This window comes from Myotis brandtii, unplaced genomic scaffold (genome assembly GCF_000412655.1).
Source record: "Myotis brandtii unplaced genomic scaffold, ASM41265v1 scaffold33, whole genome shotgun sequence".
NCBI classification, from domain to species: Eukaryota; Metazoa; Chordata; class Mammalia; order Chiroptera; family Vespertilionidae; genus Myotis; species Myotis brandtii.
Genome location: NW_005362713.1, coordinates 458,269 through 474,762, shown reverse-complemented (window position 1 = coordinate 474,762; position 16,494 = coordinate 458,269). Strand labels below are relative to the sequence as shown.

Genomic DNA, 16,494 nt, shown 5'->3' with positions numbered 1-16,494 from the left:
AGGTCCCAGGTTCTATTCCGGTCAAGGGCATGTACCTGGGTTGCGGGCACATCCCCAGTGGGAGATGTGCAGGAGGCAGCTGATCGATGTTTCTAACTCTCTATCTCTCTCCCTTCCTCTCTATAAAAAATCAATAAAATATATTTTTAAAAAAAAATTATCTGAGCAGACAAAACCAGTTTAGTGTTATAAACAAAGTTTAATTTTGATTATTTTGCAAGATTCGCTAGACCTGGGTCATTTCTTGCTTATACCTCTGGAAATCATAACTAAAATTTGAACTATCTCTCAAGGTTGATATGAGGTAACCACTGAAAATTCTAATATAACTAATCACTGTGGAGAATAAACAGCCACTGTTTTCTCACTATATAAGCTGCTTTATAACAATACTAGAGGCCCAGTGCACCTTCTTGCAGTCCGGGACTCCTCGCTCCTTACTGCCCACCTGCTCGCTGCTCCTTACCACTCAGCTCGCTGCTCCTTACCGCTCAGCTCGCTGCTCCTTAGCGCTCAGCTTGCTGCTTCTTACCGCTCAGCTCGCTGCTCCTTAGCACTGCCGTGGAGGCGGGAGAGGCTCCTGCCACTGCCACTGTGCTCGCCAGCCATGAGCCTGGCTTCTGGCTGAGCAGTGCTCCCCCTGTGGGAACGCACTGACCACCAGAAGGCAGCTCCTGCTGAGTGTCTGCCCCCTTGTGGTCAGTGCATGTCATAGCAACCGGATGTTCTGCCGTTCGGTCGATTTGCATATTAGCCTTTTATTATATAGGACTAGAGGCCCGGTTTGTGGCCCCGCCCCCTGTCACTCACAGAGCCACAGGGCGATCAGGGGGTTTGGGCGCTGCCCCCTGTCACACACAGAGCCGCAGGGCAATCAGGGGATTGGGGAGCTCCCCCCTATCAGGCACAGAGGAGGGCTGATCAGGGGGTTGGGGTGCCTTCCCCTGTCACGAACAGAGTAGGGCGGATAGGGAGGTTGTGGCCCCGCCCCCTGTCACTCACAGAGCCACAGGGCGATCAGGGGGTTTGGGCGCTGCCCCCTGTCACACACAGAGCCGCAGGGCAATCAGGGGATTGGGGAGCTCCCCCCTATCAGGCACAGAGGAGGGCTGATCAGGGGGTTGGGGTGCCTTCCCCTGTCACGAACAGAGTAGGGCGGATAGGGAGGTTGTGGCCCCGCCCCCTGTCACTCACAGAGCCACAGGGCGATCAGGGGGTTTGGGCGCTGCCCCCTGTCACACACAGAGCCGCAGGGCAATCAGGGGATTGGGGAGCTCCCCCCTATCAGGCACAGAGGAGGGCTGATCAGGGGGTTGGGGTGCCTTCCCCTGTCACGAACAGAGCAGGGTGGATAGGGAGGTTGTGGCCCCGCCCCCTGTCACTCACAGAGCCACAGGGCGATCATGGGGTTTGGGCGCAGCCCCCTGTATCACACAGAGCCGCAGGGCGATCAGGGGGTTTGGACGCTGCCCCCTGTCACGCTGATCCCGGTGCCGGGAGCCTCGCTGCTCCGCTGATCCCGGTGCTGGGAGGCCTATTACCCTTTTACTATATAGGATAGAGGCCTGGTGCATGGGTAGGGGCTGGCTGGTTTGCCCTGAAGGGTGTCCTGGATCAGGGTGGGGGTCCCCACTGGGGTGCCTGGCCAGTCTGGGTGAGGGGCTGAGGGCTGTTTTCCGGCTGGCGAGTGACTAAAGCTTCCAACCGCTCCTTGTTTTCTTCTCTCTTTTTTTTTTTTTTTTCTGGGCCAGCTTTAGCTCTGAGGCCTTGCTGCTGAAAACATAGATACAATGTTGAGGTCTGAGCCCGGCTGAATGGAAGCCCTTTTCTGGGGTTTTGTTTAGCTTCTTATTTGCAACATAGTATATAGTTGCTTAGAGTTGCAACTGAGAGGCTGGCAAGTTAGGCGGAGAACGTTGGAATCTGCAGCAAGCAAGCCTCGTGCTCGCTTCAGTGCCTGGCTGCCGGCCGCCATCTTGGCTGACAGTTAATTTGCATATACTCACTGATTAGCCAATGAAAAGGGTAGCGGTCGTACGCCAATTACCATGTTTCTCTTTTATTAGTGTAGATACCTCTGAACTCCATTCCATTTTTTGGTTTGAATGCTCCCAGGTTGCAAATTGTCTTTTTGATGTTAGCATCATCAACTTTTACTAATTACTATTTTGGGGATTCATTGGTGTTATTACTGTTCTTTATGAAACTTTGACACTATATAACAATACCTAGACCAACTATAACATTTCCATAAAAAAGATACACTTAAAACACTAAGTATAAATCAAAATGCAATTTTAAAAGAGGTATAAGTAACATATAGAAAGGCAAAAAAAGAGAAAAAAAACAAAGGAGAAAGGAAACAAAAATAAATAAAATGGTAGACCAAAGCCCTAACATCAATAACTACATTAAATATAAAGGATGTATAGACATCAATTAAAAGGCAGATTGGGCCTGGCTGGTGTGGCTCAGTGGTTGAGTGTCAACCTATGAACCAGGAGGTTCACTTCCTAGTAGAGGCATGTACCCAGGGTGTGGGTTCGATCCCCAGTGGGAGGCGTGCAGGAGGCAGCCAATCAATGATTCTCTCTCATCATTGATATTTCTATCTCTCTCTCCCTCTCCCTTTCTCTCTGAAATCAATAAAAATATATATTTTTTAAAAAGGCAGATTAGCAGAGTGAATGAAAAAAATCATGGTCTAATTACATGCATGGTCAATGAAATTCACCTTATATATAACAATTTAGGTATTTTAAAATCAAACATAAAAAAGATATACCATGCAATAAAAATCAAAAGAAAGCAAAAGTGGCTATATTAATATCAAATAAAGGATTCAGAGCAATTTAGCAGATACAAAGAGGAACCTTATAAAATGATAAAAGGACCAATATACCAAGCAGACATAGCAATCCTAAATGTGTATGCACCAAACTAAAGAACTATACATGAAACAAAACTAATAGAATTAGGAGAAATTCCATAAAAATATAGTTGGTGAGTCTAGCAACCTTCTCTCAATAATTGATAAAACTAAACAATAAAATCAGCAATGATGCAGAACGCAAGCACACCATCAACAATCTGAATCTAATCAACATTTATAGAATACTCCATCCAACAATAGCAAATGATCATATCCTTTCCAAGAGTTCACAGAACATTGACCAAAAAACAGATCTTAGTCTAGGCCACAAAACAAATAACAACAAACATAAAAGAATTGGAATTATACTGAATTGAAATTATCCTAATCAAATTAGAAATCAGTAACAGAAAAATTTTCCAAAAACTTGGATACTAAACAACATAAAAAAGATAAGTATCACATGATCTCACTCCTATGTGGAATCTAATGAACCAAATAAACTGATGATCAAAGAGAGACCCAGAGACAGAGGAGCATGAACAGACTGTTGAACCTCAGAGGGAAGGCAGGGGAGGGAGGGTGGGAAGAGATCAACTAATGAACTTGTATGCATATATGCATAACCCATGGACATAGACAGTGAGGTGGTGAGGGCCTGCGGGGAGGGGGAGGACCAGAGTGGGCTGGAAGAGGTTAATGGGGGAGACAGGGGGACCTATGTAATACTTTCAACAATAAAGATTTAACAATAAAATAAAATACTTAACATTTCATTTTATCTCCAAGATAAAATTTTAAAACTATAGGGATGTTCTATGGGTTATCACAATGGAATGCTGACATCTCTACCACAGAGCATAAACCCAGATAGCTGGGTTTTAGGAAAGTCAGTTGTCATCATGACCTCTCACTGGACCAAGCCTGAGTCCTCCTTCCCGGGCTCAGATCCTTCCTCCTGTTTCCTGCACCCTTCTCACCTCTTGCTGCCACTCAAAGGCAGGCAACTAAGACGTCACCTACAAATCAGAAAGCCTGCTTCTGGCCTCAGACTGCTGTGTCCAAGTTGCACAATTTACTTCTTGGTCCCAGTTTCTTCCATGCAGGAAGAGAGTGAGAGTAACACCATTCTCGGCCCACTGGAGGTTTCTGTAAGCATCTTGAGACCTGGGCCTGTGTGTACCCTTTTCATCTTACACTCTCAGATTAGGACAGTGCCCGGAATAGAGTGGGTGCACAAATATCTGTAAGTAAGTGGATATCTGCTTTTCTTCCTTTCCCTGTTCTAATACCTTATTTCATCCTCGTATTCCTGTTGGTTCTTGAATTTAAAAATTTATTTGCAGCAATTAGGTGATACCAAAATTCTTAGGAAAAAATTTATGAAAACTTATGTTGGGTCCAACACATTCACATTCCATTGCTCTGCTGCTGTCAGTGGCCCTCCACTCTCCCTCTTCCGAAAGGCTCTGCCTGCGATGTCTATTTTTTCCTATTTCTTTCCACATCCTAAATAGCCATTCCCAAGTATTACAGGGAGTACTTTTCTCCTCCACCATCCTCTGCCTTCCCTTGCAGCCAGATTTCTTCCTCCTATTCCAGGAAATGGTCACAGGAAATGGTTACATGTGCCTCACAAATCTCTGAGACACATTCTATAACCCTCAACTAACTAGGAGAGTGTCAAGAAGGGCATTTAAATGTCCCAAGATATTGCAGGGAATGGTGAAGAACAAGTACTCAGATCATTACTTTCAATCTTCCCAAAGGCTTAGCCAGACTTAAAAAGACAAACAAAACCTACACTAAACTTGGGAAATATTTTTAATATAACATGCTTTGATTCCCAAAATCACCACCTGACAAACTAGATGTTGCCAGAATCCCACTGAATCTCTCCATCCCCGTAATCAACATCTTGTTTAAATATTTTGGGTTCTTGCTAAAAAAGAATCAAGTGTAACTTTTAAAAGAAAAAATAAAATCTTTGTTATTACAGTAAATGTTTCCAAAATAATTTAAACTAGAGTCCCGGTGCACGAATTCGTGCACTAGTAGGGTCCCTCAGCCTGGCCTGCGGGATTGGGCCAAAACCAGCTCTCCGACATCCCCCAAGGGGTCCCAGATTGTGTGAGGGCACAGGCCAGGCCAAGGGTCCCCACCACCCACCAGTGCACAATTGGGGCTGGGGAGGGACATGGGAGGTTGACCAGCTGGGGAGGGACCGCAGGAGGGATCCAGGGTGTGTCCAGTACATCTCACTCAGTCCCGATCGGCCGGACCCCAGCAACAAGCTAACCTACCAGTCGGAGCATTTGCTCCTTGGTGGTCAGTGCACATCATAGCGACTGGTCGACCAGTTGACTGTCTGCCCCCTGGTGGTCAGTGCACGTCATAGCGAGCAGTTAAGTGGCCTTAGCATATCATTAGCATATTATGCTTTGATTGGTTGAACGGATGACTGGATGACTGGACACTTAGCATATTAGGCTTTTATTATATAGGATGAATCCATCAAAGTCCAAAGAACATAAAAATCAGGGAATAAACTCAATATTTAATATTAATATTTAATAGTTAACATTAAAGTGATTAAATATATGTAACTATTCCTTTAAATAAATGTAACTACTTTCTCACTAACTCCTAGGTAAATTTTTAAATTCTATCTTTTAAAGCAGTGGTTCTCAACCTGTGGGTTGTGACCCCTTTGGTGGTCAAACGACCCTTTCACAGAGTTCGCCTAAGACCATCCTGCATATCAGATATTTACATTATGATTCATAAGAGTAGCAACATTACAGTTATGAAGTGGCAATGAAAATAATTTTATGGTTGGGTCACAACATGAGGAACTGTATTTAAAGGGCCAGAAGGTTAAGAACCACTGTTTTAAAGGAACTTTAACACTATCTTCACCTATTTCTTTAAACATATGTCTGTGTTCCTGCCAAAATCATGTCCTTACTTTGCCCAACTCTATATATGTATCTCCCATTTCAATCTGCAACCCCTCTCAGTACTTCAGGCTCCTCAGTGTGCTTTTGGGGGAAGGAACCCTGGACTGAAAGTCAGCAGTCTGAAGTTAATAGTACTATTTCAGCCACTGGTTAATTAGGAGACTTTACTATGCCATTTAATCTCCCTTATCTATAAAACAAAGGTATTCAGCCAGGTGATTCCTATAATAAAGGATAACAAGGAAGCATAAAGTCTGGGTTTGTTAGGTGCATTAGGCTGAAAATCTGACCTTCACTTCCCTCAAGATCACAGTAAAACTATCTCAGGAATATATTCAGGAATGTCTTGGAGTGTTCTGCACCATTTACTTTTGTCTGGTGAGCAGGCCTGCAAGTAATCAATCGCGTTTCCAGAAGAGTGAAGCTGAGAAGCCAGAGATGGTATAAACTCCCAGGAAGATGGGACTTCACACTTAATGAAGCCACACTCCACTTAGTGACAATGTTAGAAGAGCGTTGCCTGAGAAGATCCTGGAGAAACCTAGAAGGCCCAACGCTCCATCTAGAACAAGAGGCACGGTCTTTCATTTTGCAATTGTTTCTAAAGAAATAAATTTCCACATCCTTTGACTTTAAAGAAATATTCCATCACCACTATCTTTAATGAGCACTTGTTAATAGCAGAGTCCCCTTATTTGGTATTTCCTTCCCCAAATCCTCACTCTATTTCAAAAGTCAATTGATGGGAGAGGCTCACCAAACTTATGTTGAATAAATTAATTATCAGCATTATATTTATACAGAGCACACAAAAATTGTTAATTAGATGAAAAGAAATAACTTACAAACTTTAAAGGTCTACATCTAAGTTTTAAAAACTGGATTGCTGATTATTAACCATTATAGGTTCTTGTTCATTTGTGCTACTAGGATTCCACTGCCAAAATAAGACAAAAGAAGAGTCAAGGCTGGGTAATTAGGCATTCTCTTAACAAGAAGTAGCTACTTGTAGCATATGCCATAGGATAAGGATTGTGGCATCTGATGACTCTCTGGCTCAGACACAACCTGAACTAAGTTTAGAAAAACTCAGGTTAAATTATGGTCAGTGTATTCTAGCACTAACTATGTTTTGAGATGTAACCTTGAAAAACAACAACGAAGGAAAAACTGCATGGTTATTTTCTACTGTTTAGAACAAACCATTCCCTAACCATGTCTAAAACATAACCTTTACTGCATTTATACTTCCTAACAGCCTCAACATTTGAGAAATTCTAATAATAAAATCTATTTGAAAAATTTCAACAAAAAAAGAATACGTGGCATCATATATTTTCAGAGTCATTTGCTGCTAGAAGGAAGGCTGCATTTTGGACTTCTGTTTCTTTAAGGGTATGGGGAAATAATACTCTCATAAATATAGGCAATAAGAGAAGACTAGACACTCAAATAAAATGGGTTACAATGTGCAGAATGGAAAAGCTATTAAATGCACATTCACTTATGTAAGACACACAAGAAAAGCTTTAGAAAGCACATATACACCTAAGAGACAAGAAAAAGACAACTTAAAAAAAATTAACAGCCATGGCCGATTCAAAATTTTTAGAGATTAGAGTAAAAAAAGGTGGAACAAAACAGCAAAACAGTAAATGACAAGAAAGGGGTTAATTACTTACAGGAATTCTTCTCCAGGATGTTTGGGTATATTTATCGGCATATGTGCATTTTTCCTCTTTAGATTTTTGGTGGCAGTTACACCGAGTTGCCTGGACAAAAACACAATTTTTTATAGTGGTATAATTTTTCATACACCTATACATGGACAAACAAAGTAATTAGGGTCTCTCTTAGGGGGTAAATAGCCTCCTGTCTTATTCAGAGATTGGGTCCTAGAGTCAGCTTACAATTTTGAATAGTTAAAATTACCTTTGGAAATCTCCTTTATTATCCATAAAACATACTACCTATGACTTTATACATATAGATGCAGTACTATATATATAGATGTAGAATATATATAACAATACATAGCATCTAAAGAATACAATTGTAAGATTTTAAGTATTTCCCTAAACTATGATGCTACTACAATAACTGCAGCACAATTTCTTAAGTTCATTTTTATTGGACTCTACTGGATATTAAATACCCCAGCCCACAAGTAAGATTGTCTTTTCACATGTCCAGTGCTTTAAGCTCCTTTAATGATGTGCTGACTTTATTGGACTGGAAAACTTTGAAGGATCTCTGTCCTTTGACAAGATCTATCTGGGCATCTCAGTTCACAAATGAATTCTCTACACATGATTCTACTCAAAGCATACACATTTAGTCACTTACACAACAGAAAGTAATGTATCTATTGTGTAAACTTTGGTCTTTCAAATAATATCAAAATTTTTTACAAATAAAAAGAATGATAATGAGAATTTTTCTTCAGTGGGAAGTGGAATATAACCTTATTATTTGTTAAATAACTCCAATAGAGGTAAATATACTTTCTTGTAGGGATACTTATATAACAAATTCTTGACTATTGCATCAAGCTAAAATTACAAGTTTCTACTTTAAAAATAATTACCAATATTCAAAATTTATCTTAATTGCAATTGGATCATTCCAATTTCCACTTACAAAATAAAATCTAATTAAAACAAAAAAAAATCTGTAAGTAATGACATTTTCCATTTCTTGTAGTACAGACATATTTCCAATTCCTAAGAAATGAGACAGTCATTGAAACAAAATTCAATATATAATTGACTATTGAACAATGTGGGGTTTAGGTGTGTCAACCTCCTGTGCAGTTGAAAATCTGCATATAACTTTTGACTCCCCCAAAGGTTTACTTATAGCCTTCTGTTGACCAGAGCCATAACAACATAAACAGTTGATTAACACATATTTTATATGTTATATGTATTATATATTGTATTCTTTTTTTAAAAAAAACTTTATTATTGAAAGTATTACACATGTCCCCCTTTTCCCCATTGACCTCTTCTAGCCCACCGCCACCCCCACCAGGCCTTCACCGCACTGTTGTCTGTGTCCATGGGTTATGCATATAAGCATACAAGTCTTTGGTTGATCTCAGATGAGTGGATATATACTGTATTCTTATAATAAAGCTCCAGAAAAGAAAACATTATTAAGAAAATCATAAGGAAAATACACTTATAATACTGTATGAATTTACTGAAAAAAAAAAAACCCACAAAAAACTGTGTATAAGTGGACCCACACAGTTCAATCCCATGTTGTTCTATTCAACAGTCGATTGAAGAGTCTCTAGGTATTCACTGCAATAGGACTTTTCACATATATAGGAGGTGTATAAAGAAGGAAAGATAACATAAAGCATTCATCTTAAGGCAAGCATATGACTTATTCTCTCTTGACTAGTGCGATTCTGGAAATAAGTTCCTCTCTGTGTCTGTGTGCTATCAGACAAAGAGTAAGATTTGGCAAGTATTTGAGTTTTCCATAATTCGGAAAACCTAGTTTTCAGTGATATGCTTTTCATTTCCAACAAAGATTTTCCTTGGCTTGTTGGTATTTTTATGCCATTATGTTCTTGTTATCCTGGCCTTTTATATTATTAGAAACTAAATTATATTTAACTTCGAGACAGTGTATATATTGTTTTCATATGGAACTATATCTGAATCTGTAACCACTATACAATTATAAAGATTCTACTCAGCATCATCCATGGAGGAGAACCATTTTCTTAGAACACCCTTCACGGTCTCTAATAGACAGCTGTACTGGTACCACAGTCTGATAATCCAGTTTCCTTCTGCTATCAGAGGAGAGAAAACACCTTGTTCTCAGCTCACCAGTACTCACTTCTTTAAAATCACATTAAGAAAAGACATTTACCCTTTATCAATAAAATGATTGTAAATTGGTGAATTTAAAAACCCCAAAACATAAGGCCACTGAAAATGAATGGACAAAGATTTTCTTTTTACCTTGAATATTTACTATTTAGACTGTAAGTTAAACCACATACTTTTAGAGTGCACATAATCTAAAAATAATATAATAGTGCAACTTTGGAAGCCAAAAATAAAGTCAAATTTAAATTCTGGCTATAATTTTATATTGCTCAGTTTAAAAAGTCTTCACTTCACATACTATACTATAATACTTACAAGCTGATGTTCTAATAGTTGGATTTTTTCATCTTTTTTCTTTATTTCCTCTTTAAGTTGTTTTATTTCATTTAATAAATCTTCATTCTGAAACATTACAAAAAATTTAACATGAAGTATTTAATGACATTTAAAATACTCTAATGAGAAACATTAAATCAATGATGAAGACTGAGCAATGAATGATTCATTCATTCAAGGTAAATATTCCTCTTAAATATTCCAGCTATTAGCCTATAAAAGGAACACAAAAAACAACAACAAAAAACACATTTTAGTGTTCAATGAATTCATAGTCTAATGGAATTTGACGTGTAAACAATGAACAATAGCAGCAACAGCTAACGTTCATTGAGTACTCAACAGATGCCAAGAACTAAGTACTTTTAGGTATCAAAGCATTTTATCCTGACTACAACCCTGAGATAGGTACTATTATCCCCATTTTACAGATTAAAAAGCTGGGACACAGGCTGTATATTACAACAAGTTACACACAAAGCAGTAACTCCAGCTAAATTTCAAGGGATGTATAAGATGTGCCTGTCACTGAAAATGAAGGGCACAACAAGCAGAGGGAACAGTATAATTAAAGGAAGAGTTATTTCATGGCTGGTTCCAAAATCAGCAGAGCCCTGGCTGGTGTGGCTGTTGGCTGGGCGTAACCCTGTGCACCAAAAGGTTGCCAGTTCAATTACTGATCAGGGCACATGCCCAGCATGCAGGTGCAGGAGGCAGCCGATTAATATTTCACTCTCACATGGATGTTTCTCTTTCTCTCTTCTTCTCCCTTATCTTTTCTCTAAAAATAATAAAACATCTTAAAAAAAGATTATTTTTTGAGAAGCCACTTTTCTGAAAACTGCTTGAATCGACTTAATCTATAAGAAATTCGTAATAGTATTAAATGGAAATTTATTGTCAAGTTAAGCCAGAATCCTGTTATATTTTTAAATATAAAGTATCATTACCCTATAGCTAGCCTATTTTGTTTACTACTATTCAATTACCCAGAAATACATACTGAGGAAGTAGTGCAAGCAAGGATATTAGAATATATATATACTAGAGGCCTGGTGCACAAAAATTCATGCACTGGGGGGGGGGGCGGGCAGTGTCTGTCAGTCTGGCCTGCGCCCTCTCATAGTTCAGGACCCCTCGGGGGATGTCCACCTGCTGGCTTAGGCCCAATCCGGGCCTAAGCTGGCAGTCAGACATCCCTCTGGCAGCCTAGGAGCCCTTGGGGGATGTCTGACTGACAGCTTGGGCCCGCTCCCCGCTTACGCCACAGTCAGACATCCTTAGCGCTGCCACCAAGGAGGTGGGAGGCTCCTCCACCGCCGCTGCACTCCCAGCCATCTACCTGGCTTGTGGCTGAGTGGAGCTCCCACTGTGGGAGCACACTGACCACCAGGGGGCAGCTCCTGCATTGAGTGTCTGCCTCCTGGTGGTCAGTGCGTGTCATAGCACTGGTTTTTCAACCGTTAGGGTCAATTTGCATATTACCCTTTTATTATATAGGATGAATAATACTATCATGTTTCCAGAGAGAAAAACATGTAAGCAAATAATTAGGATGTGTTGTCATCTCCTTCAGATATGTTAGGAACAAAAAGACTTGCAGTTTCTTTAACAAGAGGTCAGAAACAGATATTTTACAAAGACTTTCACATAGCAAGTAAGCATTACAATGAGGAAGAAAAGATTTTTAAAAATGCTGCTATGTAGGTAGGAAGCAAGCCGCATAGGAAGTTTTTACCATAATGAAACATTTGGGTTTGAGTCACATGCAAGGGAATGTTTGGGCAGATTCCAAGCAGAGACATTATTTGACTTGTATTTTTTAAAGGTCACTCTGAGGTCTTTGGCATTCTATGTAGAGAGTAGAAAAGGCTAAGAAAGCAAGCAGAATGACCTGTTATGCAGCTATTTCTGAAATCTACACAAGAAATGTGGTATATGGAGAGGAAAGAATATCTGAGAGATAGCTTTTTGAGGTAGAACACATACGATTTATTAATGGATTGGTTGCAATGTTGGAGGGAAAAGAAAAAATAAGAATGATTTTACATTTTTGGTTTTAACAAGTGAATAGATAGTGGCTCTTTCTACAGAGCTGGGTAAGATAGGAAAATAACAATTTGGGAAGGGGTGTGAAGAGATTAATCAAGAGCTTCCTTGTTCTCTGGCTTTTGTCAACTGAGCAAACTGGAATCTCTAGCATTTGATCTGACAGAGAGAGGAGAGAAAAGTCAGGTGTTTATTCCCTATCACATTTCTTTTTTGTTTGTTTGTTTTTAATCCTCACCAGAGGATTTTATTCCAATGATTTTTAGGGAGAGTGGAAGAGAGAGGGAAAGACAGAGAAAAATATCGATGTGAGAGAAACACATCGATTGGTGACCTCTTGCATGAGTCCTGACCAGGGCAGGGGCCTGGGAGAAGCCTGTAACCAAGGTAAGTGCCCTTGACTGGAATCAAACCAGGACCCTTTGGTCTGCAAGCCAACACTCCATCCACTGAGCCAAACTGGCTAGGGCCCTATCTAAAAAAAATCTTATATAATAAAAGGCTAATACGCAAATTGTCCCCTCGGGAGTTCAACAGACTGGGAGTTCGACTGCTTGCTATGATGTGCGGTGACCACCAGGGGGCGGCACAGAATCAAGGAAGGCCCCGGCTGGCAGCTGGCAACCAGGGGAAGGAAGGATTAGCCTGGCAACCAAGGATTAGCCCTGATTGCCAGTCAGGCATAGAGACCCTACCTGTGCACAAATTTCGTGTACCGGGCCTCTACTACTACTACTACTACTAATAATAATAATAAAATAAAATAAAATGCTGTTATGTATACTGCAATTGGAAAACTCTATTATTATAAAAAAGATTTCCAGTTGAAATTAAAGAGTTTAGGAATTTGAAAAATTCATAAGTCAAGACCAAAAAAAGACAGATTTCAGATCATGAAAGATATGTTTTAAGCTATGTGGCAAATGATGCTATTAAAAATGATGAACATATTTAATTACATGCAATTTTAAAGCATCTATACAATTGCCATCAAAGTTAAAAGCTGGAGAAAACCTAAGCAAACATGACAAAGGGTTTATATCTCAGTATACTAAAAGCCTGTTGAAACACATAAAATCATTTTCTAGGCTCCAAAAGACAAAGAGCCAGTTCTCACAAGCATATGCCATTGGCAAAATGTTCTGTTTAACTTGTTGAAGAATGTAAATTAAAGTATTAAAGATATTATTTTGTAGGTGTTAAATTTGAGAAAAATACCCAATGTGATTAACAAGACTGCAGGAAAATATGGCACATTATAAGATACCACAACAGACAAACACATGGCTATCCCAGAGTCATAAAAGTACTCGCAGTCTTTGACTTGGTTATCCCACTTCTAGGAATCAGGCCAAAAAAAACTTTGAGAAAACTTACAACAAGGTATTATCTGAAAGTTTACAAATGTACATCTGTCCCATAAGGGAACAATTGAAATGCAACTTGATGGAGTACTAGACAGCCATCACTCAGTCAGTGCTAAGTTCTGCCACTGATGGAGGAAAGAGCCCCAAAATGAAATCAAAATATAATTAGTAATAACATTGGTAAGCAAGATGTATACAGCACTCATCATATGACAGGCACTGCTCTAAGGAAAAATCCTTTTTACACATAAAGATAAGCAAAGGAGAATACAACAGGGGATGGGTTAACTCCAGGAGAGTTTTAAAGGATGAGTAAAATGTTCTGAAGACACAGAAGTGTGGCAGGCCTTGGATTTTAGGGTAAGAGATTCTAAGTATTGCAGACAATACAGAGATGAGGACAAGCACAGCACATCTGGAGAACTACAAGTGGTGCCATTGCACAAAAGCTGTGGTGGGAGCAATGTGGTTAATTACTAGGCAATGGTCAGATCAGAGGGCCATGAGTATCAAGTATGGCCTAAGCCAGGGAATGACATATGAATTTGCATTTGAGATGTCTTTGACAGCTGTTTTAAAGACACACTTGACAACATCAACAACAAAACTAGGCTAGGGAACTTATAATCAAGATGTAATACTCCAGACAAGTAGGAGCCTGACGCACAATGGTGATAATAGGGGTGAGCAGGGAGAGGAGAAAAATCAAATTAGAAGATTTTGGTGATTCACTGCATGTGAGAGGAGAACACAGAGGAGCAGTCAAGAGTGACATCTGAAGGAGTGACATAGAGGAATGGCGGCTTAATGGCACATCTTTTCCTCTCCCGCTGACATTTCAACAAGTTAACCACCTATAATTCAACAAAGAAATCCCTGCTCAACATTACACGCATGCCTGAGCGACTGTGCACTGAGACAACTAAAGGTGGGCATCCGGGAATAAGTGGAGAGATGAGAAGGACAGCGCAGAGGGCCCTCAGACACAGCCCTGTGGCTGGTGGCTTGGCTGGGAGAGGGGAGGAAGCAGGCAGTAGCAGGTGCTTCCTTGGGTCAGGAGGAACAGAGAGCTGTGGGGGGCAGCCCAGCAGGGCCAGCAGCGTGTGTGTGTGTGTGTGTGTGTGTGTGTGTGTGTGTGTGTGTGAGAGAGAGAGAGAGAGAGAGAGAGAGAGAGAGAGAGAGAGAGAGAGAAAACAGTGTCTGAATCAGCAGACGCCTGACAGAGCACTGTGGGCCAGGGTGGTGGTGTATCAAACAAAGAAACAGAACCAGAGAGCCCTGCTGCCACTTGGACTCCCAAAACTCACCTCCCATTGCCCTTGGAGTTGGGTCCAGGAGCCTATGATCTGTAAACCAAGAGCTATTGCAGTAGAACCGCTGTTTCCCTCTGTGACTGATCCCCAGGAGGGGTGCTTGGGGCAGGACTGCATGGAGGTCAGAGATCACCATTACAGTGAGGACAAAACAAACCCCACCCCCAAGCAGCACTGTATTGTTGTTTTTTGCTTTTCCTTTCAGAGAATAAGGGGGGGGGGGGGGGGGGGGGGGGGGAATTAGAAGAGAGAGAAGAGAAGAGAAGAGAAGAGAACGCACGCAATGATGGGAGAGAATCATTGATCAGAGGCCTCCTGCACACCCCACACTGGGATTCAAGCCCACAACCTCGGCATGTACCCTGAGCGGGAATTGAAACATGACTTCCTGGTTCATAGGTTCAAGCTCAATCACTGAGCCACACCCCGACTGTATTGTCTTAAGGAAGCCAGGGAGGCTCAAATCTAGGAGAACACAGAGGTAAAAATCTTGCGATTCGGGCACCATCTACAGGAAAATAGTAGAAAGACTTCTTCAGAGATAAATGAGAAAGCAAAGGAGGACAGCAAATACCATGAAGGGCTGCAGTAATGACAATGACCAGAAAGAAAATGAAAAGTCCCCAGAAAGCAGGTCAGAACACATGGAAATGTGATATAATCTTGACAGATTTCAAGATTGCAGTTCTGAAAATACTCAATGAGATACGAGAAAATAATGACAGACAACTGAGTTCATTCAGAAAACAAATCAATGAGCAAAATGACTACTTTACCAAAGAGATTAAAACTTCAAAGAAGAATCAATCAGAAATCCTAGAAATGAAGCCTGCAATTAGGAGATTAAGAGTGAACTACTGCAGCCCATCTGCAGCCACGCTGTTGCTGTCTATCTCCAGCTGCCCAGCCTGGGGCTACAGGGGCCACAGGGAGCTTGCCTCCAGTGGCCAGGGCAGCCCAGAGTGCGAGACCACCTTGCCTCACTTATGAACCTGCTGAAGAAAGAAGCTAAGTGCTGTGAGAAGAGAGGAGATGGGAAAGAGTTCAGAAGGCCTAGAAAGAGACAGGTGGAAGAAGCACTGGGCAGTTTACTAAAATAGTGGGCTTTAGGGTTAATCCCTCTGACCATTCCAGCGCAGACTATTTTCCTGATGAAATGTCAAATGGAATGTGAGGAAAGAGGAAGAACAACTATTCCTACCATGTATCTCCCGTCACCTTTGTGAAAAGTTCAGCTCATGCACAGTAATATTTTTAGACGACAACACTATTTGTTAGTAAATCTCAGAATTGCCCTGCAATGTGCAGCATTAGCAATATATTACCACATAAAACACAGGCCCAATCCCTGGCAGAGGGGCTCGGATGGACAATGGGCGCAGTTGGACAGGATAAAGAACCTGTGCACCCGGCGAACAGAGGATAATGCAGCAGTGAGTGCTCCCCAACACTTGAGGTCATGACAGGATTTGGGGTAAGTGCCCAGTCGGGAGATCATGTTGACTCCGACATCCTAGAGGACTTGGAAGCAGGCCACCATTTACGGTGTGACACAGCCACAGTGGGAGCAGCTGCGGACCCGGCCTCCAGGGGCCAGACACCTGAGCTGGACTCCCCAAGCTGCCACCCAGTAATCCAGCGATCCAGAGATGGCAAAGCCACCATGCCCAGCTGCCACGGCTGCTGGGAGTAAGAGGAGAGGCCAGATGCTGCAGGAGTGCTCTGCAATGTGCACATGATTCTCGC

At 41.3% G+C, this 16,494-nt stretch overlaps 1 protein-coding gene across 6 annotated transcripts in view; it reads right to left on the bottom strand.

The window, feature by feature from the left end:
- The window catches only part of CCSER2 (coiled-coil serine-rich protein 2), a 232,918-nt gene that overhangs the window by 25,099 nt on the left and 191,325 nt on the right, over positions 1-16,494 (bottom strand). For all 6 annotated transcript variants that reach the window (XM_005871120.2, XM_005871119.2, XM_005871121.2 and 3 more), the window contains 2 exons: positions 9,999-10,085; positions 7,515-7,604 (listed from right to left, as the gene is read on the bottom strand). In XM_005871120.2, coding sequence (XP_005871182.1) covers positions 7,515-7,604; positions 9,999-10,085 — 177 coding nt within the window. The remainder of the gene's footprint in view (positions 1-7,514; positions 7,605-9,998; positions 10,086-16,494) is intronic.